General features: G+C 54.3%; 4 protein-coding genes across 11 annotated transcripts; 2 read left to right on the top strand and 2 right to left on the bottom strand.

Annotated features, from left to right (window-relative positions):
• The first annotated feature begins 297 nt into the window (after positions 1-297).
• Positions 298-8,015, top strand: RGL2 (ral guanine nucleotide dissociation stimulator like 2). Of its 4 annotated transcripts, XM_025383513.1 has the most exons (18): positions 298-822; positions 1,042-1,238; positions 2,554-2,637; positions 2,886-3,064; positions 3,198-3,248; positions 3,337-3,634; positions 3,903-4,154; positions 4,237-4,340; positions 4,448-4,532; positions 4,613-4,681; positions 4,901-4,975; positions 5,599-5,631; positions 5,749-5,870; positions 5,964-6,059; positions 6,140-6,251; positions 6,357-6,647; positions 7,113-7,227; positions 7,345-8,015. In XM_025383513.1, exons 2-18 carry the CDS (start codon positions 1,083-1,085, stop codon positions 7,554-7,556), a joined length of 2,334 nt encoding a protein of 777 aa, XP_025239298.1. In that variant the 5' UTR covers positions 298-822; positions 1,042-1,082; the 3' UTR covers positions 7,557-8,015. The 4 variants fall into 4 exon arrangements, with proteins under 4 accessions (XP_025239298.1, XP_025239299.1, XP_025239296.1 ...); XM_025383514.1 differs by lacking the exon at positions 1,042-1,238; XM_025383511.1 differs by having other exon boundaries at positions 5,599-5,870.
• Positions 8,016-8,251: 236 nt separating this feature from the next.
• PFDN6 (prefoldin subunit 6) lies at positions 8,252-10,049 on the bottom strand. Of its 3 annotated transcripts, none has more exons than XM_025383531.1 (5): positions 10,010-10,049; positions 9,717-9,867; positions 9,419-9,489; positions 9,213-9,337; positions 8,252-8,951 (listed from the first exon to the last, which is right to left on the bottom strand). In XM_025383531.1, exons 2-5 carry the CDS (start codon positions 9,778-9,780, stop codon positions 8,822-8,824), a joined length of 390 nt encoding a protein of 129 aa, XP_025239316.1. In that variant the 5' UTR covers positions 9,781-9,867; positions 10,010-10,049; the 3' UTR covers positions 8,252-8,821. The 3 variants fall into 3 exon arrangements, with proteins under 3 accessions (XP_025239316.1, XP_025239318.1, XP_025239319.1); XM_025383533.1 differs by having other exon boundaries at positions 10,018-10,047; XM_025383534.1 differs by having other exon boundaries at positions 9,717-9,862; positions 10,010-10,041.
• Positions 10,050-10,110: 61 nt separating this feature from the next.
• On the top strand, positions 10,111-19,661 carry WDR46 (WD repeat domain 46). Of its 3 annotated transcripts, none has more exons than XM_025383522.1 (15): positions 10,111-10,518; positions 10,616-10,819; positions 10,923-11,003; positions 11,147-11,259; positions 11,382-11,469; positions 11,604-11,665; positions 11,926-12,030; positions 12,139-12,289; positions 12,420-12,555; positions 12,754-12,853; positions 17,953-18,266; positions 18,417-18,511; positions 18,902-18,997; positions 19,155-19,268; positions 19,389-19,660. In XM_025383522.1, exons 1-15 carry the CDS (start codon positions 10,450-10,452, stop codon positions 19,491-19,493), a joined length of 1,833 nt encoding a protein of 610 aa, XP_025239307.1. In that variant the 5' UTR covers positions 10,111-10,449; the 3' UTR covers positions 19,494-19,660. The 3 variants fall into 3 exon arrangements, with proteins under 3 accessions (XP_025239307.1, XP_025239306.1, XP_025239308.1); XM_025383523.1 differs by having other exon boundaries at positions 10,385-10,518; positions 10,772-10,819; XM_025383521.1 differs by having other exon boundaries at positions 19,155-19,661.
• Positions 14,798-21,680, bottom strand: B3GALT4 (beta-1,3-galactosyltransferase 4). Its single transcript, XM_025383530.1, has 2 exons — positions 19,769-21,680; positions 14,798-15,276 (listed from the first exon to the last, which is right to left on the bottom strand). The coding sequence occupies exon 1, from the start codon at positions 21,362-21,364 to the stop codon at positions 20,213-20,215; it is 1,152 nt and encodes a 383-aa protein (XP_025239315.1). The 5' UTR covers positions 21,365-21,680; the 3' UTR covers positions 14,798-15,276; positions 19,769-20,212.
• Positions 21,681-22,123: the final 443 nt, after the last annotated feature.

Below are 22,123 nucleotides of genomic sequence, written 5' to 3'. Positions count from 1 at the left end.
CCTCTCATTCCAACCCCCTTCCAAGCAAAATGAATATTCCAATCATCTCTGGTCCCTTCCAGTGACCTTGAACCCCTCAGAGTACGCCCCGTCGACACCGTTCGGGGTCGGGCGCCACTACTGGCGCATAAGATGCGCTCAAGCGGAGGGTACTCCAACCGCAAAGAGACGCCGAGCCAACAGGGATCCCTGCCTCGGCGCCGGAAGCCCCAAAGAGCCGAATCTGGAACCGGATGTGGCTGCTTCCTGCCCCGCCCCCTGCCGAGGGGGCGGGAACCGAGGGCCCTTCGGAAAACGCGGCCGGGATTTCGGTCAGCGGAGTTCGTGGGTTGTGGTGGGGAGCGTAATCCCGTGGGGATGGAGTGACCCGCTCTCTCTCCTCCTGAAACGCTTCCCGCGGGAGTTTTAGCCGTGTTATTGTTGGGGAAGGGAATGTCAAATTCTGCTCCTGCCTTCCCCCAGGGGCTGGAGACTGGAATCTTTATTCCAGTTCAGTGCGGAGCGACGTGGTCTCCAGAATCCCCGAGTGTAGAGGCGGAGGACAGTGGAGCTGGGGACTCGGGCGCCTGGGTCCTGGTCCCTGAGCGTCCGGCGCTCCCCTAGTCCGCGGCCCTGGCTCCTGTCCTCACTTCCTTCCCCTTTTGGCTCCTGCTCTCGGAGCGGGCGGACGCGGGGGGGAGCGGAAAGGGCGGAAGGGCCCGGGAGCCTAGCGGGAGGGGTTCAAGGGGGTACGGAAAAGCCGGGGAGGGGACTTGGTCCGGGGCCGGAGACCGACGGCAACAGCGGCCCAGGACCCACGCTGCCCCCACCCCTCCCGAGCAGGTCAGAGCCTGAGCACCCTGCGCGTCCCCGTACTCGTGACCCCCTCCTCCCCCAACTGCACCAAGGGCCACCCTATTTCACCCTTCTGTTGCCCCCCTCCCCCAGCCTTCCTGCAGAATTCCCTTCCGGTCTTCTTGACACCCACCCACGTCCCTTCCCTGCCCGGCTCCCCCGCGCCCACCTGACTCTCCACCCCCACCCCACCCCGTCTCTCCCCAGGCGCCCCCATGGCCCGACCCCGCTGATTCCTTCACTCGGCCATGCTCCCGCGGCCCCTGCGGCTGCTTTTGGACACGAGCCCCCCAGGGGGAGTCGTACTGAGCAGCTTCCGAAGCCGGGACCCCGATGAGGGTGGGGGCCCAGGTGGCCTGGTCGTGGGCGGGGGGCAGGAGGAAGAGGAGGAGGAAGAAGAAGAGGTGAGACGCGGGTGGTGGGAGGTAGGGGGCGGATGTATTTCTGAAGTCTCCACTTTTCTCTTGTTTCTGGGTCCCTACATCTCCTCCTCCTTGCCTCAGTTATTCTCGCGCCTCCCTGGGCGTCGGCCCGTTTCTCTGCTGCGGGGAGTCCCGGCGTCTCTGTGGTTCTCTGTCAGTGTGACTCAGGACCTGCCCGCAGGAACCTGCCTGGAACTTCTGGCTGGCTGTCCCTGCGGGTCTCTGGCCCTCTGCCTCTGCCTGCCTGAGTGTGCCTACTTCTCTGAGCAGTCTTGTCTTGCCCCCTGTCTCCCTCCTTGTTTTTGTTTGGCGGGGAGGGGTTTGTTTCCACAGTAACCAGCTCCTCTGACTCTGGGATTGGGGAGGGAACCCTCAGATTTCGTGACCCCTCCTTCCCTCCCTCCCCTTTACCCCCCCCCACCCCATCCTGGGTAGAGGCAGGGAAGCCGCGGTTCTGGGACCTGGAGGAACGATCCTAGGGTGGGTAGAGAGTGGTTACCTGTTTTCATTAGGGATTAATGGTCGTGGCCAGGAGCAGGATTTTAGGCCTCAGGAGGGGCCAGAATTTGGATTTGGGGCCCCGAGGCCCTGAACTCCTAGGTCCAGATCCTAAGTGAGGGCAGGTTGACTGGCAAGGCTGGTTTTTCGGGATCCGTCGGGGGAGGGACTGGGGCCACGTGACTCTCTGAGTCTACCGCCCCCCAGCCCCCATCATCCCACTTCCCCTTTTCCTTCCTGGACTGGGATTGGAGCTGCTACCTTCAGGGGTCCCTTAGGGCTGAGATAGTGGAGGCACTACCCGAGGGACCAGGGTGAAAGGGGGCCTGAGAAGGACTAAAGCTCTGGGCTGGTCTAGTCCTTGGCCGGGAGGGGCGGGGCATGCGGCAGTGCCTGAACTGAGGTTTCAGCTACTCCTAGTCTCTGCCTCTGGCTTGTTGCCTCTCGCTTCCCTCTCCTGCTCTTTGTACCCTGCTTCTCTGTCGTGTGTGGGTTCAGCTCTGGGGGGAAAGGGCTTTGGGGGTCTCCAAAGGATCAGGATTCCTGTACTCCATCCACGCCTCCACTACAGCCCCTTCGACTCCACCGGGGCCCTGAGGCGACTGGGGTGGGGCTGTCTGGGCCCCAGTGGGGGAGACCTGGGGTCACCAGCTCCCCCCACCCTTCCTCGCACTCGCTGGTACTATGCCCTGCCACCACAGGTGAGGGGTATAGAGGGAGAAGCAGGGCCTGGGGTGAAGGCTGAGGGCAGTGGGGGGTGATATGGAACTGTCTGACTTCCCCTTCCTTGCTCCTGCAGGCCCCTGTGTCCGTCTGGGATGAGGAGGAGGATGGTGCCATGTTTACCGTCACAAGCCGCCAATATCGACCTCTTGATCCCTTGGTGAGATCATGACTTTAGCTTCTCACCTCTGACTCTTCAGTTCCCTTCCTCTGGCTGACTTTCTGGCCAGAGTGCTAGGTTGGAGTTCTGGAGTCCTGGACTCCGCTGTATGACATAGGCCAAGACTTTTGCCCTCTCTGAATATCAGAAAAATGAGGCTGGAACAGCTCCTGGGTCTGGGATTGTCCTCAGAAATCTAGGGGCAGAGTGGGAGAAAGCGTTGGTGATCATCTCTTTGTGTCCTCCAGGTCCCTATGCCTCCCCCGCGTTCCTCCCGACGGCTCCGAGCTGGCACTCTGGAGGCCCTGGTCAGACACCTACTGGATACCCGGACATCAGGGACTGATGGGACTTTCATGTCAGCCTTCCTGGCCACCCACCGGGCCTTCACCTCGACGCCTGCCTTGCTAGGACTTATGGCTGACAGGTCAGAGTCATAAGGGACCCAGGGTCGTGGAGTGTCTGTCCAGATTTCCTAAAGTTCCAACATCCCACCAAAATAGTTAAGGCCACTGGGGGTTTGGGGAAAATGGACAGATAGATCCTCTTCTTCCCCTCAGGCTGGAAGCCCTTGAATCTCATCCTACCGGTGAACTAGAGAGGACAACAGAGTGAGTGACCCCTGTTTCTTAATCTCACAGTCCACTCTGCCCAGGCTGCAGCTTTACCTCTCACCCTTGGCTGATTCCCTTCTCCCAGGGTAGCCATCTCTGTGCTGTCAACCTGGCTGGCCTCTCACCCTGAGGATTTTGGCTCTGAGGCCAAGGGTCAGCTTGACCGGCTTGAGAGCTTCTTACTTCAGACAGGGTATGCAGCAGGGAAGGGTGTTGGGGGGGGCAGCGCTGACCTCATCCGCAACCTCCGGTCCCGGGTGGACCCTCAGGCCCCCGACCTTCCTAAGCCCCTGGCCCTCCCCGGCGATCCCCCTGCTGACCCCACGGATGTCCTGGTGTTCCTCGCTGACCACTTGGCCGAACAGCTGACCCTGCTAGATGCGGTGAGACCCTGACCTCTGGCCCGTATGCCCCCTGACCCCTTACTAACCTCTCCTTGACTCCAGATCCTTTCCTTGCTTCCACCCTTTCCTGATCCAGCTCCTAGCCTCCTTCACCTACCATTTTGACTTTCCCTTTTTCCCTTTGGTTGTTACCCTTCAAACCCTGTGCCCCTCTGGTTCCTTGGCCACCTGAGATCCTCAGATCCCTAATATTGGAAGGCTGACCTCACTTGACTATGAACTTTAACCTCTTACCTCTACCCTGCAGGAGCTATTTCTCAATTTGATCCCCTCTCAGTGCCTGGGAGGCCTGTGGGGTCACAGAGACCGGCCAGGACATTCTCACCTCTGCCCATCTGTCCGAGCTACTGTCACACAGTTCAACAAGGTGGCAGGGGCAGTGGTTAGTTCTGTCCTGGGGGCTACCTCCACCGGAGAGGGACCTGGGGAGGTGACCATACGGCCACTCCGTCCCCCCCAGCGGGCCCGCCTCCTGGAGAAGTGGATCCGCGTGGCGGAGGTGAGAAAGAAGATTGCCCCATGGTGGGTGGCCATGGCATGGAGAGGGCTCCCATAGCCTTAGCTCTCTTTGACCCCCACAGGAGTGCCGGCTGCTCCGAAACTTCTCTTCAGTTTATGCTGTGGTGTCAGCCCTGCAGTCCAGCCCCATCCACAGGCTTCGGGCAGCCTGGGGGGAAGCAACCAGGTGGGGAGGCTGAGGCATTGGACTGGGGTGGGGGTTCCTCAGAAGGCAGGGAAGAGGGGGTGACAGAGCCAGGCCTGTCCTCAGGGCCACTTTTCTCCCTCCCCCAGGGACAGCCTCAGAGTCTTTTCTAGCCTCTGCCAGATTTTCTCCGAGGAGGATAATTATTCCCAGAGTCGGGAGCTGCTCGTGCAGGTGAGAGCCTGGTTTGTGGCATTCCCCCCTCTCCCTGCTCCCTACTGCTCCCCCATGTCTCTTTATTTTGTCACCACCAGGAGGTAAAGTTGCAGTCTCCTCTGGAGCCACACTCCAAGAAGGCCCCGAGGTCTGGCTCCCGGGGTGGGGTGAGTGACTAGCTGGGTGGTGGGCTTGGGGGTTGTGATTATGAAGGGGTGAGGAGTATGTTTTGGGGGAGCAGCCTGAAGGATGGGTAAGGGAGGCAGAGGGGTGAGGGGTGAGGAGAATGAAATCTGTTCTCTGAGGCAATGGGGAGGGCAAGTGCAGAGGGACGGAGGGCCCTCACATCAATGGCAGGCACGTCTGACCCTGACCCCTGACCTCAGGGTATAGTCCCATACCTTGGCACCTTCCTGAAGGACCTTGTGATGCTGGATGCAGCCTCCAAGGATGAGTTGGAGGTCAGTGGTGTGTGTGTGTGTGTCATTATGATGATGTAACAAGTGGGCTGCAGGGTCCGACAGATCCCCCCCTTGCAAGGGGCTGTAAGGCACAAATAGCTGAGTGTGGGACAAAGCCAGATCTATTTCTGTGCCAAGTTGCCTCAGTGGTCTGTAAATGAGAAACTAGAAATAGCATCTACATTGATCTGTTATTATAAGGGTTAAATGAATTCGTATTTGTCAAGTGCTTAGAACATGCCTGAAACGTAAGCACATCTAGGTTTTGTGATGGGGTCCTGCTCTATTGCTAGAGTTTGTTAAATAAACAAATACTGAGACCTTGGGCAAGTTCCTTATCCTCTCTGGATGAGGAATCCTATCCAATTGGATACTATCCAGTCTTCTCATCTGCAAAGTAGACTAGTTGTCTACCTGAGATATTAAATTTCAAGGGTCAAGTGCAGTGCTTAGGCCATGATAGATTGAGGGGGAAGGCAGAGAGGGATGGAAGAGTCAGAGAGGCTAGAGGGAAGTGATTGTGAGTTGGATGTGGCTGTGTGTGTTTAAGAGAGGGGATATTCTCTCTCTGTGGCCTGGAAGGTAGTGTTAGAACTTTCACCCCATCCCCATTTTCCTCGCAGAATGGATACATCAATTTTGACAAGCGGAGGAAGGTGAGTGGAGTGCCTGGGCTGGATGCTGGACTTCTCAATCCATGTTCCTGGAAGGGGAGGGGGGAAAGTCAGGTGTCCCTGAGTTTTGGCTCCTGCAGTTTGAGGGCTCCTTCCCAGGAGTTTGCAGTCCTTTCTGAGTTGCGACGGCTCCAGAATGAATGTCGTGGCTATAACCTCCAACCTGACCATGATATCCAGAGGTGGCTACAGGGGCTCCGGCCACTGACAGAGGCTCAGAGGTGACTGGCGGGTGAGGTTGGGACTCTAGGGCTCTGGCCAGGTGTGGGGGATTGGTGTCATGTCCTGAGCTCTGTCTTTTGCCCCCTAACCAGCCATCGTGTATCCTGTGAGGTGGAGCCACCTGGTTCCAGTGACCCTCCTGCCCCACGGGTGCTTCGGCCAACATTGGTCATCTCGCAGTGGACAGAGTGAGAGATTCACTGGCTGGGGGATGGTTACTTGGAACTTCCACTTTTTTTCTGATCCTCCCAATCTCCTGCCACTGTAGGGTTCTGGGCTCTGTTGGGGTCCCTACCCCGCTTGTGTCCTGCGAGCGGCCCAGTATGGCGGGAGATGAGGTGCCTACAACTCCTGCTCCTCTGCTGACTCGGCTGGCCCAGGTGAGCTCTGCTCCTGACTCTGACCTTGATGCTGACCCTCACTCTGTAAATGTTTCTTCCTTAATCTCCCTGCCTTCATGCCAGTCCCATGTTGTTTATTCCTAGCACATGAAGTGGCCATCTGTCTCGTCACTAGACTCTGCCCTGGAAAGCAGTCCATCCCTGCACAGTCCAGCTGACCCCAGCCATCTCTCCCCACCAGCCTCCTCCCCTAGGCCTTCTCGAGGTCACCGCCGCTCAGCCTCCTGTGGCTCCCCGCTGAGTGGGGGTGCAGAAGGGGCCTCCGGGGGGACTGGATATGGGGGAGGGGGATCTGGGCCAGGGGCCTCTGATTGCCGAATCATCCGAGTCCAGATGGAGCTGGGGGAAGATGGCAGTGTCTATAAGAGCATTTTGGTGAGGGAGCCTTGGGACGGAGTTGGGGTGAAGGATGGTGTCTTGTTGGACTATAAATGTCTGAGGTTTGGGCAACCAAATGGAATTGAATGTAGTTTTAATTTTGACTTTTGGTTTTGGCAGTTATTTATTTTTAATTTTATCTTGTAAACTCTGGTCTTCAATACAAGCTGAAATTTGTTTTATTTTGATGGCTATTTTGCATTAGTTGCTACACCTTAAACTTTTGGTGGCCATATTAAAATTTCAGAATCAACAGCAGTTTCCCCAAAGGCAAGCAGCTCTGTGTCACTGGGCACCATGTGGGCTGGCTTATGGGGTATAGGAAGCCACCGTATTGGGTTTCCCTGTTCCTTTTAAAGCCTTGGACACAAGTAACCTTTTGTGGTTGGGTTCAGTGGCTAAGGGTAGAAGGATGGGAATTCATGGCTGATTGATTGCTCTTTTGGTCTCCTGTCCTGCCAGGTGACAAGCCAGGACAAGGCTCCAAGTGTCATCAGTCGTGTCCTTAAGAAAAACAATCGTGACTCTGCAGTGGTTTCAGAGTATGAGCTGGTACAGCTGCTGCCAGGGGAGCGAGGTCAGAGGCCACGAGGGAAAGGCAGACTCGGGGAGGAGAGTGGAGTGCTTCCACATCTGGGCAGCTGTGGGGGGAATGACTGTGCTTGTGCTTGACATCCATCCTCTGAACCTTCAGAGCTGACTATCCCAGCCTCGGCTAACGTATTCTACGCCATGGATGGAGCTTCACACGATTTCCTCCTGCGGCAGCGGCGAAGGTCCTCTGCTGCTACACCTGGCATCACCAGTGGCCCGTCTGCCTCAGGAACTCCTCCGAGTGAGGGAGGAGGGGGCTCCTTTCCCAGGATCAAGGCCACAGGGAGGAAGATTGCACGGGCACTGTTCTGAGGAGGAAGCCCCGTTGGCTTACAGAAGTCATGGTGTTCATACCAGATGTGGGTAGCCATCCTGAATGGTGGCAGTTATATCACATTGACACAGAAATTCAGAAAGGTAGCCAGCCATCCTGGGGCAGTGAAGTACCACTGGTTTACCAGACAGCTGAGAAATCCAGCCCTGTGGGAACTGGTGTCTTATAACCAAGTTGGATACCTGTGTGTGCTTCCTACCTGTGTGTGCTTCCTACCTGTGCAGCACACAGGTAGTGCTGGAAAAAACGCATCAGTTTCTGATTCTTGGCCATATCCTAATATGCAAAGGGCTAAGCAAAGGCCTCAAGGCTCTGAGCCCCAGGGCAGAGGGAAATGGCAAAAAATAGGTCCTCGCAGGAGTTCTTCTTCCCACTCTGGGGGTTTCTATCACTGTGACAACACTAAGATAATAAACCAAAACACTACCTGAATTCTACTCCCCTGTCCTTGTAGTGCGTATGAACTGGCTGCTATGAGTGGGGGTGGGGAATTGGCTGAAGGTAGATGCCATGGAACAGGAAGGGGCACAATGTTTTCTATCCCCATGAACAGGGCAAAAAGTGAGTGAGGTATTGGTGAAGAAAGTTTCCTCAGAACAATTTTTCTTCAGTAACCTCTCTACCACTGGTCCCTTGCTGCAAATGTGTATAAAACAATTTTAGGACAAGGAAATGGCAGAACAACTTTATGGACAACATATAAACTTGGGAGGACTTATACACTACAAAGCATTGCGTGCTGGGATTTTAAGTCAGTTTAAGCTACATTCAAGCAAATTCTAGGAAGACAGAGGCTGAAAAGTACCAATAGAGATGCCAGGGCTGCTGGCAAAGAGGGTAACCACATTTCATCCTGGGGCCTCAGGTTAGAGAACTGTGAATTCTTTTTCAATTGAACTGACATTCCTAGTAATACGCTATGTTGTAAATGCCCTTCCAAAATAATCATGCCAACCAAGATGAGGGAAAGTTAAGGGTTGTATATACAGGCAAGAAGATTTGAGGACATTTAGGATTTCACTTTCAAGAAAGAAAGAACATCGTGCCACAAAGAAATTCCAAGTGCAAGAGTTTGAACCTGAGGGGGTAATACAGGTGGTGTGTGTGAAAGTGGAAGGGACTGTGGGGATATGACAGAAGCGCCTGGTCAGGAAACAGAGCCAGGTGTTTTTACATTTTATTAGCTACAGTATAGATGCTAGAGCTGCCTCATTCCCTCCCCTCCCCTCCCCCCACCAAGGGGTCAGGCCTTGCCAGGAGCCCCTGCCTTTGCCGCCTGGGCCCGCTGGAACTCCTGCTGCAGCTGAGCAAGGGTCTCCCTCTGTTGCTCTGACTGCCGCTCAAGATCCCGGAGCTGGGATTCATATCGCTTACTAAAGAGAGACAAGGGAGACAAGTAGAAAGGGAGAAATTAGTAGGACTTACTAAGGAGGGTGCTAAACGCAAGAAAGAGATAGGTGGAAAACTTGAGATTACGGAAGGGAGAAGGGGGGTTAAAAGGGAAGGAAGGGGTTGGAGGAACTGGAGGACTAGGGGCCACTATGGAGAGCTGTTCTACAATGGTTCAACACCGCTACTCCAATGGTTCACTTGCATCACAGGGTGCAGCACACAGTGGTGGAATAAAGACTCACATTTCAGCTGTGATATAGTCCAGCCTCTTCCCTACTGTGGCCCGAGCCTCCCCCAGCTCCTGTTTGACTAGCACCGGACCCAGAAGTTTAAAGACCACGTTGGACCCATCCAGCAGGGCCAGTTCCTGATGGAGGGATGGGACATACGTGATCAGAACCATGGCTAGTACAGGTCCCTCCTCGCCCCACAAATCCCAGTCCCTCACCTCTTTCACGATATTATTTTCTGTTAGTTGTGCTTCAAGTTTCTGCCTCCCCGACATGGATTTACTCAAGTCTGGGGATAAGAGGAAAGGCAAGATTAGAAACATCAATCCTAGTCAGGTGGATATGGATCTGAGGAAGCAGAAAAAGATGGGGGCAGCGGGTCAGTGAATAGGGAAGAGTACTGAAGCGGGAAAGTCTCTGCACGCAAGGGCCCAGATGGGGCAACAAACCTTATCTCGGTAATGGCTTTGGGTTGTGAGTGCATTGGGCGAGGCCATACCGACCCTGCTCCCTTACCCTTCTGTAGCTGTTGGTATTTCTCCACTTCTCCCTGCAGCTTCTTCTGGATCAGCTCCGCCATGGCGGGGATGAAAGCCTACGGGGAGCGAGACAAGGGCGCTGCGTCTCACTCTCTGGAAGGTACCTGAGCTCCCTTTTCTGATCTCGCCTGCGGAAATGATAGCACTCTTGAGAAGCAGCCCTGAGGGGCACCGCCACCTCCCCCCCCGTCCTGGGTATCGACTCCACCCCGTCCCCAGGATATGGTGGGCGAAACGCAAGACCGTAAGCCTCTCAACCGAAATCCTAACCTATTCACGTTCTGCTTTCAGTAGTAATAAACCCGGAAGTAAACGAGGAATGCCGGGAAAAGACTGCGCCGGAAGTTTCTTTCTGACCCTTGATGGGAAGTGTAGTTCTGACATGTTTAGCGAGTGGAGTTCGGCTACAAAGACTGGACTCGGATATTTTTAGGCAAGATGGGGAAACTAACGCGGAAAAAGAAACCGCACCGCTACTTAGCCCCTGCTCCCGGGCCTGCCTTTCTTTTGTAAGTCACTCTTGCATAAGCTGCCGCTCCCGATAAGGTGCCAAGAGCTCTTCCGCCCCTCTAAGGAGAGCGTGCCCTCACTCAAGATGGCGGGGTACGCTGCTGATTGGATGAAGGATAGAGGGCTTCCGGGAGTTTTCAAGCCGACTGTGGGGCAGCTGAGAGGAGTTTTGCACGTGGATCGCCGTTCGGGTGGGCGAGATGGAGACAGCCCCCAAGCCGGGCAGTGATGTCCCGCCCAAGAAAGACAAACTTCAGACCAAGAGAAAGGTATCGGCCTCCCTGGGTGGGAAAGGAAGTTTTTTGCTGCGGGGTCGCGGGGGCGGGGCGTGGGTGCGGAGTATCAGAGTTCCTGATCTGCTTGTAGAAACCGCGGCGATACTGGGAGGAAGAGACCGTTCCGACCACAGACGGAGCCTCTCCAGGGCCTCCTTGTAACAAGAAGAATCGGGGTCCTCAGAGACCAAAAAATGCTCACATATTAAAGAAGTCTCGGATCTCTAAGAAGCCTCAGGTCCCGAAGAAACCCCGAGAGTGGAAGAACCCGGAGTCCCAGCGGAGCTTGTCCGGGGTGAACGTGGAACCTAATGGGTGGCGAGGCAGGCCGCCTTGTGCTTTGAAAGGGTTGGGGTCAATCCAAGGCTGTCTACTAACTGCGTTCTCCTTTCCCCTAGGCCCAAGATCCATTCCCAGGCCCCGCCCCCGTCCCTGTGGAGGTGGTCCAGAAGTTCTGTCGCATTGACAAATCCCGAAAGGTGAGGTCCAGCCGGAGAGTTGGGAAGTGTTGGAGGCAGGGAGTGTCTGGGTGAGTTGAATGGAGGCTGGGCTAGGTAGCTCTCCTGTGACCCCACTTATCCTATGGTTCTTCTGCCACTCCTCCCCACCAACAATGTTATAGCTACCACGTTCTAAAGCCAAAACTCGAAGCCGACTTGAGGTGGCTGAAGCTGAGGAAGAGGAAACAAGTATCAAAGCTGCTCGTTCTGAGCTGCTGCTTGCTGAGGAACCGGGGTGAGTGGGCCCTAATCTGGACCCCCAATCCCTGCCTTATAGGACTGTCTTTTCTCGTTTTTATGTTGGTACACTTGCTTCATATTGGGAAACTTTACTGCTATCCTAACCCTTGCTTTCAGGTTTCTGGAAGGGGAGGATGGGGAAGACACAGCAAAGATATGCCAGGCTGACATTGTGGAGGCTGTGGACATTGCAAGTGCAGCCAAGGTGAGCCTGAGGAGATAAAGGAGCCAAGGGATTGATTGGTGGTGCAGGACAAGAGAGGAATGGGGGCTAGAAGAAGGCGTTCCTGCAGGGTACTCATTTTTTTTTTTTTTTTTTTTCACTCTTCTCTTTCCCAGCACTTTGACTTGAATCTGAGGCAATTTGGGCCCTACAGACTAAACTACTCTCGAACTGGAAGGTAAGGTTGAATTCTAGTGACTCTTGAACTAAGATGTGTTTCCTTAACCATTTAGCCATGCCCACTTCAGCCATTCGCAGTGTATGTTTGGGTTGTTGATGAGGGGAGGGTCCTTCGATTTGCTTGGGTGTGCGGGTGAGCACCTGCAGCAACATGTGTCTGCCCACCTGGAGAGATGGGGCTGGCATGGGGCAGACCTCAAGTCATCTGAGTCGGTGGTCCCCTGCCTTAACACCCTGCCTGCCCCTCACCTCCAACAGACACCTGGCTTTTGGAGGGCGCCGAGGTCATGTGGCTGCCCTTGATTGGGTAACAAAGAAGCTTATGTGCGAGATCAACGTCATGGAGGCAGTGCGGGACATCCGGTCAGTGGCCTCATTGTCAGCGGTCAGTAGGGGTGAGATAGTCCATCCTTGATTGAATGATAGCCTGTGACCTCATTTCCCAATTGAACCACTCTTCCTCTCCCCCAGGTTTCTCCATTCTGAGGCACTGCTTGCTGTTGCCCAGAACCGCTGGCTCCACATCTATGACAATCAGGGCATTGAGCTCCACTGTATCCGCCGGTGTGACCGAGTGACACGGCTTGAGTTTCTGCCCTTCCACTTCCTCCTGGCTACAGCTGTGAGTGGCCGTGGAGCTCAGGAACTGGGTGGCAGCCCTTGGGATGACCACTTCTCCTTTAGGACCCCAGGAGAGGGAATACAGAGGGCAATCAGGACTGGGTCATTCTCTCTGTCTCTCTCTTTCTCAGTCAGAAACAGGGTTTCTGACCTACCTGGATGTATCAGTGGGGAAGATCGTGGCAGCTCTGAATGCTCGAGCTGGGCGGCTCGATGTCATGAGTCAGAACCCTTACAATGCTGTCATCCATCTCGGACACAGCAATGGTCAGTACCTAGCTTAGTTTTGACTCTCCGACCATCCTGACTTGCGTTTCTTCTATATTTATACTTCATGAGTCTCTTAAAGTTACCCTTTTATTTCCCTTTTTTGTTATCTCTTGGTCTTGAGTTCCCATCTTTCCCAGGTTTAATAACCTTAGGGTCAGGTTTGTATTAGCAACTTTGGTTCTTCTTCTCTTCCAGGTACTGTGTCTTTATGGAGTCCAGCTATGAAGGAGCCACTGGCAAAGATTCTCTGTCATCGTGGTGGGGTCCGGGCTGTGGCAGTAGATTCTACAGGCACGTAAGTTACTGGTGGGATGAGGCATTAGGTGGCCAGAAAGTTGTGGAAGGTAGTGTGCTTTAGGAGCACAGACTCTAAAGCCAGGATGCCCAGGTTTAAATCACAATGTTACCACTGATGGGCCTTGTAAGTATGGGTATATGGCATAACCTTTGTGTGCCACAGTTTTCTCACCCCAAAAATGGAAATATGAGTGTCTAGTTCAAGGGTCCACAAACTTTTTCTGTAAAGAGTCAGATAGTAAATATTTTATGATTTGCTGATAAGAAGTAAAATCAAAGGGTACTGTGTAGGTATTTAAATACCAAGAGAAAACAAATTATCACAATTTTTTTTTTTTGAGATAGAGTCTCGCTCTGACGCCCAGGCTGGAGTGCAATGGTGCAATGTCAGCTCACTGCAACCTCCGCCTCTCAGGTTCAAGTGATTCTCCTGCCTTGGCCTCCCAAAGAGCTGGGACTACAGGCACCCAGCACAACGCCTGGCTAATTTTTGTATTTTTAATAGAGACAGGGTTTCACCATGTTGGTCAGGCTGGTCTCGAATTCCTGACCTCAAGTGATCTGCCCGCCTCAGCCTCCCAAAGTGCTGGGATTACAGGCGTGAGCCACTGTGCCTGACCTTTTTTTTTTTTTTTAATCTTTTGAGAGAGATGTAGTCTTGCTCTATCTCCCAGGCTGGAGTGCAGTGGCGTGATCTCAGCTCACTGCAACCTTTGCCTCCCGGGTTCAAGTGACTCTTCTGCCTCAGTCTCCCAAGTAGTTGGGATTACAGGCACCTGCCGTTATGACCAGCTAATTTTTGCATTTTTTTGTAAAGACGGGGTTTTACCATGTTGGCCAGGCTGGTCTTGAACTCCTGACTTCAGGTGATCTGCCCGCCTCGGCTTCCCAAAGTGCTGGGATTACAGCTGTGAGCCACTGCACCCGGCCCACACATTTTTAAGTTATAAAATTAAACATAATATGGCCAGGTGCAATGGCTCACGCCTGTAATCCCAGCACTTTGGAGGCTGAGGCGGGTGGATCACCTGAGGTCAGGAGTTCGAGACTAGCCTGGCCAACATGGCAAAACCCTGTCTCTACTAAAAATCCGCAAAATTAGCCGGGTGTTGTGACAGGGGCCTGTAATCCCTGCAACTTGGGAGGCTGAGGCAGAAGAATCGCTTGAACCTGGGAGGCAGAGGTTGCAGTGAGCCGAGATTGTGCCATTGCACTCCAACCTGGGCAACAAGAGCAAAACTCCGTCTCAAAAAAAAGTTAAACATAATATGAGGCTGGACACAGTAGCTCATGCCTGTAATCTTAACACTTTGGTAGGCTGAGGTGGGCAGATCGCTTGAGCCCAGAAGTTCGAAACCAGCCTGGGTGACATGGCAAAACTCTGTCTCCACAAAGATAGAAAAATTAGCCGGGTGTGGTGGTGCGTGCCTGTAGTCCCAGCTACTCAGGAGGCTCAGGTGGGAGGATCACCTCAGCACAGGAGGTTAAGGCTGCAGTGAGCTGTGATCATCCCACTGTACTCTTCCATCGGCAACAGAGGGAGACCCTGTCTTAAAAAATAATAATAAATATGATATTTGTGTAACACAGATCTACTAATGGGAAGAACCGAATTTCTCTTTTTGAGGATAACATTTTGCCTAGTTCATGTACAAAGTTAGTGTTCCAAATGATCAAACTTGACTGTAGATACTCGTGTTCATGCTGATCTGTAGAGATTTCATGTATTTCATCTTTGAAAATATCTTTTTACACAGTTAGGTAATGATAGGTGATATGTGAGGTGCTCAAAATGCTGTGAAGCACTTATGATTGTGTCACTGTGACTTGTAGCGTACAAAGCAGGAGTGCAAATCAGGATGCCGTAGTCTCTGTCATGACCACTCAGCTGTGTGTTGTAGAGCAAAAGCAGCCACGGTGTAAATAAATACTGAGTGGCCATGTTCCAATAAAACTTTATTTGTGGATATTGGAATTTGAATTTCATACAGTTTTCACAGTCTCAAAATATTCTTTTGATTTTTTTTCAACCACTTAAAAATGTAAAAACCATTCTTGGCTTGTGGGCTATACAGAACTAGATGATGGGCCAGGTTTGGCCCATGGGCAGTAGGTTTACCAAGCCCTAGTTTAAAGCCCTTATAAAAGCTGTTGTAGACATTAAGATGAGTTAAGGCATATAGTTTAGCACAGTGCTTAGCAAATAGGGAGTGCTATATTCATCATTGTCATTCAAGATGATCGTTCTCTCCAGGTCTGGCTGATGTGAGGGTAGAGGTGGTGTCTGCTTTGGATTTCTGCTGTTCCTGAGAGAGTATCTGCATTTTCCACAGCTGTTCTCTCTGATTTGTATTTTCCTCTGATTCCTTTTGTCAGGTATTCACTGGGCATCTGCTGTGGGCGGGGCTCTGTGCTGAAGTTCTGGAGATAAAAGGATGAATCATTGAGCCTGCCTTGGTGTGGTGCTCCAGTTACCCTTTGCGTATAAAAACTTGTGGCTATGGGTTTTTTTTTTTTTTTGAGACAGTCTCACTCTGTCACCCAGGCTGGAGTGCAGTGGCGCAATCTCACTGCAACCTCTGTCCCCGGGGGTTCAAGCGATTGTCCTGCCTCAGCCTCCTGAGTAGCTGGGATTATATGCACCCGCCACCACGCCCGGTTAATTTTTAAATTTTTAGTAGAGACGGGGTTTCACCCTCTTGGCCAGGCTGGTCTTGAACTCCTGACATTGTGATCCACCTGCTTCAGCCTCCCCAAAGTGCTGGGATTACAGGCATGAGCCACTGTACCCGGCCATGGCTATGGTTTTTGAGAATGACTGGCCAGGTGATGCATTTATTTATTTATTATTATTTTTCGAGATGGAGTCTTGATCTGTCACCCAGGCTGGAGTGCAGGGGCACGATCTCGGTTCACTGCAACCTTCGCCTCCTAGGCTCAAGTGATTCTTCTGCCTCAGCCTCTCAGTAGCTGGGACTACAGGTGTGTGCCACTGCGCGCAGCTAATTTTTGTATTTTTAATAGAGATGGAATTTCACTATGTTGGCCAGGCTGGTCTCGAACTCCTGACCTTGTGATCCGCCCATCTGGTCTCCCAAAGTGCTGGGATTATAGGCCTGAGCCACTGCTCCTGGCCTCTGTAATTGTATCTTTGTGAACAAGTGATTTGGTTCTGCCCTTTTTACTCCATATCTATACCAGCCTGGCTCTAGGAGAGTCGGAAGGCCTGCCCAAGGGTTTCTGCCCTCTCTGGGCCACTGGGCCAAAGCTGTAGCTTGCCCTCCATGGGCTACCTGGGTCAGCCACTCCTCTGCTTAGCACTTAATCACTAGTTAGCTGAGGCCTGAAGTTTAATCAACACCTTGATGCTGAACAGCTCTGGTCCTTGTGATCTTCAGCCTATCCCTGCTTTTCTCTGGTCCTTCTCAGGAGCTTGTCAGATAGGCCACGGGGACTCCAGCGACGAAGCCGACCATCTTTCATAAGAGGTGTTCTGGTAGCCTGCATTAGGATTGGATTGGGTTGACTTCTCAGAGCCGAACTGCTGCTTGCAAGTTTAGTAGTACAGTAGTATGGCCCAGACTCCCATCTGGCACTAGGCTGGTCTTTACCCAGGGGATCCCATAGATGGGTATGTGGAGGGGAGAAGAGCCAGCATGCATCCTTGAGTTATTAGTTCACCAAAGGATGTGACCCTGTGTTCCAGGAGCGCTCGGTAATTCCTGGTTTGCACTGATGGCCTTTCTCTGTGGTAAAGTCAGGGCCCTGATTATCTTGTCGGAAGTATCCAGTTGGGCCTTCCTTGGGCTCCGTCACTGTGCAAGTCTCTGCTCATAAAAACTCTTTAGTTCCCTTCTTCTGGGTTCACAGCCAAGGCAAAAGAGAGTCCTTGGCCTCTTGGCAAACATACATCCCCTACCTGGCTGGTTCCCCTTCAGCTTCCCTCGTTAAGGAATAACTTGAACATAGAAACTCCAACCTCACCTGTAATCCCAGCACTTTGGGAGGCAGAGGAGGTCATTTGAGGTCATTTGAGGCCAGGAGTTCAAGACCAGCATGGCCAACATGGCGAACCCTGACTCTACTAAAAACGCAAAAATTAGCCGTGGTGGCGCATGCCTGTAATCTCAGCTACTTGGGAGGCTGAGGCACGAGAATCACTTGAACCAGGGAGGCAGAGGCTGCGGTGAGCCAAGGTCACGCCACTGCACTCCAGCTTGGGCAACAGAGTGAGACCCTGTCTCAAAAAAAGAAAAGAAACTCTAACTTCTGAAAGTAAACAACTTATGCAGTACATGATTCCTGGAGAGGATTTGGTCCCAACCTTCCCTCCCTCCTTCCAGGGAAAGCACACAGAGGGGCAGGCCAAGGGATACTTCACCACTTTCTGAGTAGGTCTTCTCAAGTCCTTGGAGCCTTCAGTTTGTGATTTGTCATTGCCAGAGAGCAATGTTGGGATTGTGAGCTGTGGGTCCTCGGTCTGACTTTAAAGAAACCCCACAAATTTTCCGCTCCTGATTTTCCTGACCATGTTTCCCACCAATCCTGCTAACATAACCTCTGCTTCCCTCTCAGTCTCCACACTCTGGTGTTAATGCATTTGAACCTGCTGTGTATCTCTTTCCTGTACTTTTTTGAGAATTACCTAGAATGGGTCAAATCCCACCTTTCCCATGAAGCCTTTCTGACCACTGCCGATGCTCTTTCCCCTTGCTGGGCTGTGTGCTGCATGTGTGTACAGGGGGACATTACCTTTAGGTGCAGCCTGTCACGTGGGTGCTCCTTTTGACTCCCGTGTCTTGAGAGGGCTGTGTGGTGTTAGCAGAGGAGAGGCAGATGCTAAAGAGATAGGCCTGACCATCCACTGACCTAGCTTTCCTTTCTCTGAGCTTGTTTCCTCACCTCTTAAAGGGAAATAAAAATCGTAAGAGTTGTGTGCAGCTTAACCAAGAGGATGCCTGTGGAGTGTTCAGGGTGATGGTAGCGGTTATTACTATTAATCTTTTTCTACCCAGCCAGACTTGATGCCTGGACTTGGCCACAGCTTGCTTGGTAAACCCATTTACTGAGATTAATTGATCCCTCTTTTCTCACCAGGTACATGGCCACCTCTGGCCTAGACCACCAGCTGAAGATCTTTGACTTGAGAGGGACCTACCAGCCTCTGAGCACTCGGACCCTGCCCCATGGAGCAGGGCACCTGGCCTTCTCCCAGAGGGGACTGCTGGTGGCGGGAATGGGTGACGTTGTCAACATCTGGGCAGGGCAGGGCAAGGCCAGCCCACCCTCCCTTGAACAGCCCTACCTCACCCACCGGCTCTCAGGCCCTGTGCATGGCCTTCAGTTCTGCCCCTTTGAAGATGTGCTAGGGGTGGGGCACAGTGGGGGCATCACCAGCATGCTGGTCCCTGGTGAGTGGGCCAGGGATGGGGCTTGAAGTGAATGAACTCTGGGTGGAAGTTTGGGCCTGAGACATCCAGGAGCTGGGGGATGGGTTGGGCTGGAGCTGTTGGACTTAGGTCTTTCCTTACGGCTCCATGCTCCTCCCTCCCTCCCTTCAGGGGCCGGTGAGCCCAACTTTGATGGCCTGGAGAGTAATCCTTACAGAAGCCGGAAGCAACGCCAGGAGTGGGAGGTGAAGGCCCTGCTAGAGAAGGTGAGGCTCCCCTGCTGGAGAGGGTGAGGTTCCCCTCTGCTGGAGAGGGTCAGGCTCCCCCCTCCTGGAGAGGGTCAGGTTCCCCCTTCCTGGAGAGGGTCAGGTTCCCCTCTCCTGGAGAGGGTCAGGGTTCCCCCTGGCGGAGAGGGTGAGATTGCCCCTGTTGGAGAAGGTGAGGTTCCCCTGCTGGTTGGTGTGCAGCATGCCTGTGAGGCCCCTGCTGCTGGGGAAGGTATGCATGTGGTTTTGGGTTGGAGGTAGAGAAAGCTATCCTGAGGTCTCATGCTGGGGGTCCTGGGTAGAGGGGTTCAGCAGCCTTCCTGGCTTCCCTTTTTGGTGCTACCCTCCTGTGGCTCCTTGCTGAGTCCTATCCCTCTGTGAAACCCTCAGGTACCTGCAGAGCTTATTTGTCTTGACCCACGAGCCCTGGCCGAGGTGGATGTCATCTCTCTGGAGCAGGGAAAGAAGGAGCGGATAGAGAGGCTGGTATGGAGCAGGCCCCTGAATGCCCAGGCCTGTCTTCTCCCCTACATCCTCTCCCCACCATGGCTTGTCCCCAGAAGTGTGGCCAGCAGGTGGGTGCTGCCAGTTCCCTGACTCCGACTGAGGCTGTAACAGATTTGACTCCTGTCCCCTCCCTCAGGGCTACGACCCGGAGGCTAAGGCTCCCTTCCAGCCAAAGCCAAAGCAGAAGGGCCGCAGCTCCACAGCAAGCCTGGTGAAGAGGAAAAGGAAGGTCATGGATGAGGAACACAGGGTAGATGAGTATTGGGATGGGCCGGGCCTTCCACAGGCTGCACCCTCCTGCTTGTGCCTCTGCCCTTGTCAGCCTGCCACTTCTCACTGTCCCTGTGTCCTCCCCCTCTCCGGTCCCCAGGACAAGGTCCGGCAGAGCCTTCAGCAGCAGCAGCAGCAGCAGAAGGAAGCGAAGGCCAAGTCCACGGGGGCCCGGCCATCTGCCCTGGACAGATTTGTGCGCTGAGCCAGACTCCAGGGTTGCCTGGGAACAGTCTCTCCCCAAGATCACCTGTAGGGAAAAGAGTGTTCCCTGGAACAAGGAGGTGGGGCACTGTGGTCCTTTCCCCAACTGGGGGTGGACAGCTGGCTCCTAGGGTGGGTTGGTATTAAAGAGGAAAGCGATTTTTTGGATCATGTGTCTGGATCATCTTGTGGACCTGTTCCCCTCCCCCTTGCCCAGCATGAGGCCATTCTAGGATCAGAGGAGTCAGTGTCCTGCCTCTACCCCCACCCCCATACCTTGTGGCTGCTGTGGCCTTAGCTTTGCCTTTTAGGGGCCTTCCTCCTCAGAGAGGCTGTCCTCTCTCCCATGTCCCTGGAGATGTCCTTCCCATGAAGCAGGGTCTGGCAGCCTCTGGGGTCTCCAGGTTTGTGGTGTTCTGGGGGTCCTGGTGAAGACCACACTGCACTCGAAGAAGTGGAGACAAGTTTATTGAGGAGCTTGACAGCCCTCTTCTGCCCTAGCTTGAGAGAACAGCTGCAGCATTTTTTTCTTTTTCTCTTCCTGATGACCATCTTTCAGGCTGGCGGGCCAGGCCCCTGGGTGTCTCCCATATCCCTGTCTTTAGTGAGACTGAGGATCTGGTATGAGGAAACAGATCAGCTCCAGCCAGTGAGGGCGCCTGCGTTGGGCCTGGGAGAGAGAAGGTCCTGTTCCTGCCTTTCCTGTGGCCCCAGGCACTCTCAGCTGTGAAGCCAGGCTATTGCTCGACACCGCAGGATGCCCAGGACTCCCTGGAACCAGGAGCAAAAGGGCGCAGTCCTTTCCCCGTCAGAGCCACCCACCAGCTTCCAGGCTTCCTGCATCTTCCAGGGGTCCAGCCTGTGGGACGTCAGCAGGAATTTCCCATAGCAGCACCGGTCTAGTGGGTAGTGGGTGGCACCAGCCAGCTTGACACACTGTGTTGGGGCAAGGCCTCCTCTTCGGGCACTTACCCCCACAAAGACATCCTCTAATGGGAGAGGGGGTGCCCGGCTAGCCACCTTGAGAATAAGCTGCACAGCAGACGCTGACAACACATACCCTGTGCCTGAGGCATAGGGTGGGAAGGGGCCCCAGGTGTGAGGCCACTGCTCCTCTGATACACGGTGCCTGCCCCCTGGTGTCCGAGAGGGGTTTACTCGCCAGTGCACCCGGCCCAGGTACAGAAGAGGCACTTCCTCGCTGTGCAAGGCCTGGCCTCCTTCCTGCTGTTCATTTCCAACCTCAGCCTCTCTCTGGGGTTCCGTGCTTCTCTCCCATTGCTCCCAACGGCCCCCTCGCAAGACCAGCTCTGATACCAGTTCGGGGACGTTGACATACACATCATCGTCCGTCTTGAGGACGTATCGGGCCATGGGGCAGTGTTTTTCAGCCCAGTTCAGCCCACTGAGGGTCTTGAGGGTGAGGTTGCGGTAGGAGTCCTGGAAGGCGGCCTGCAAGATATCTCCCTGGGCTGCTGACTCCGAGGCCAGGTCGTTCCCCTGGGAGCCCCACACGGGGTGCTGTGCGTTCGGCTCTCCCAGCAGGAATAGCGTCTGTACTCTGAGTCCCCGGGCCTCGCGCAGCCCGCCCCACGAGGCCCGAATGGCGTTTCTCTGGTTCAGGTTTTCCGGAGCCGTGCACACCAGGATGAGCAGGAAGGGAGGAGCCCCGGGACCACCGCAAGCTTCCTGGTTGGGGATCAAGAGGCGGGGCAGGGCCAGGGGCGGCCCCGGTGAGGCGGGGGCTGGGAGCAGGGAGGCTAGTGAGAGGCTCAGCAGCTCCTCCCCCAACCCCGAAGGCCCGAAGAGGGTCCAGACGATCACCAGCAGCAGAGCGGTGAGGAGCAGGCGCCGGAAGAGCCTGAGCGGCATGGTGCGGCGCACTCCAAGGGTAATCCGGAGAGCGAAGGGCGGGGACTAGCTCCCTGGGCCTGGGTCACGGCGGGGATTTAACCGACCACACCTGGGATGCGGAGGGCGGAGCGCGCGACCGGGACCAGCGCACCCTGGGGGTCGGGGGAAGGCGGTGCGGACCGCGGTCGAGGAATGCTGCGGGGGTGGCTACCTTGTTGTCGTGGCCTCGCCGCCAGCAAGCTCCGCTCCATGGCTGGCCGACTGCGGCACTCACGGCCCCTCCCCCGCCTCGCCCCGGCGGCCGGCCTGCCACCCGCTTCCGCGCTGCGCGCTCCCATCCCCGCCGGAAGCGGCGTCGGAGCAGCGCGGCAGGGCGCGGAAACCCGGGCGGGTGGAGTGGCACCAAACGGAGCGAGACCGGTCTGTCCAGCCACTCCCCATCCCAACTCACCCACGTATTCCACCAGGGGGACCACACCCTACATAACCAACGTCTGTGTTTTTGCCTTTGTTGCTTTGGTCACAGCCCCAAAGATTTTCTCATAACTAGATGACCCCTTTTTTTAAAAACAAAACAAAAAAAACCCAGAGTGACTAAGACCTGCAAACTCACCTGAACTGCAACTGTCTAGGCTCAGCTACCCACTCCACAACCATGCTGCACACCAACCCCAGGGGACTGGTCTCTAAACTGGTCTGGGTCACCCCCTCGAGGCTGGGAATTGTTTTCCCCTCACATTTCTCTTTACAGAGAGGGACATCACTAGCTACACATAG

The sequence above is a fragment of the Theropithecus gelada genome, chromosome 4, assembly GCF_003255815.1.
Source record: "Theropithecus gelada isolate Dixy chromosome 4, Tgel_1.0, whole genome shotgun sequence".
Lineage (NCBI taxonomy): Eukaryota > Metazoa > Chordata > Mammalia > Primates > Cercopithecidae > Theropithecus > Theropithecus gelada.
This window is presented reverse-complemented; position numbering and strand designations above follow the sequence as displayed.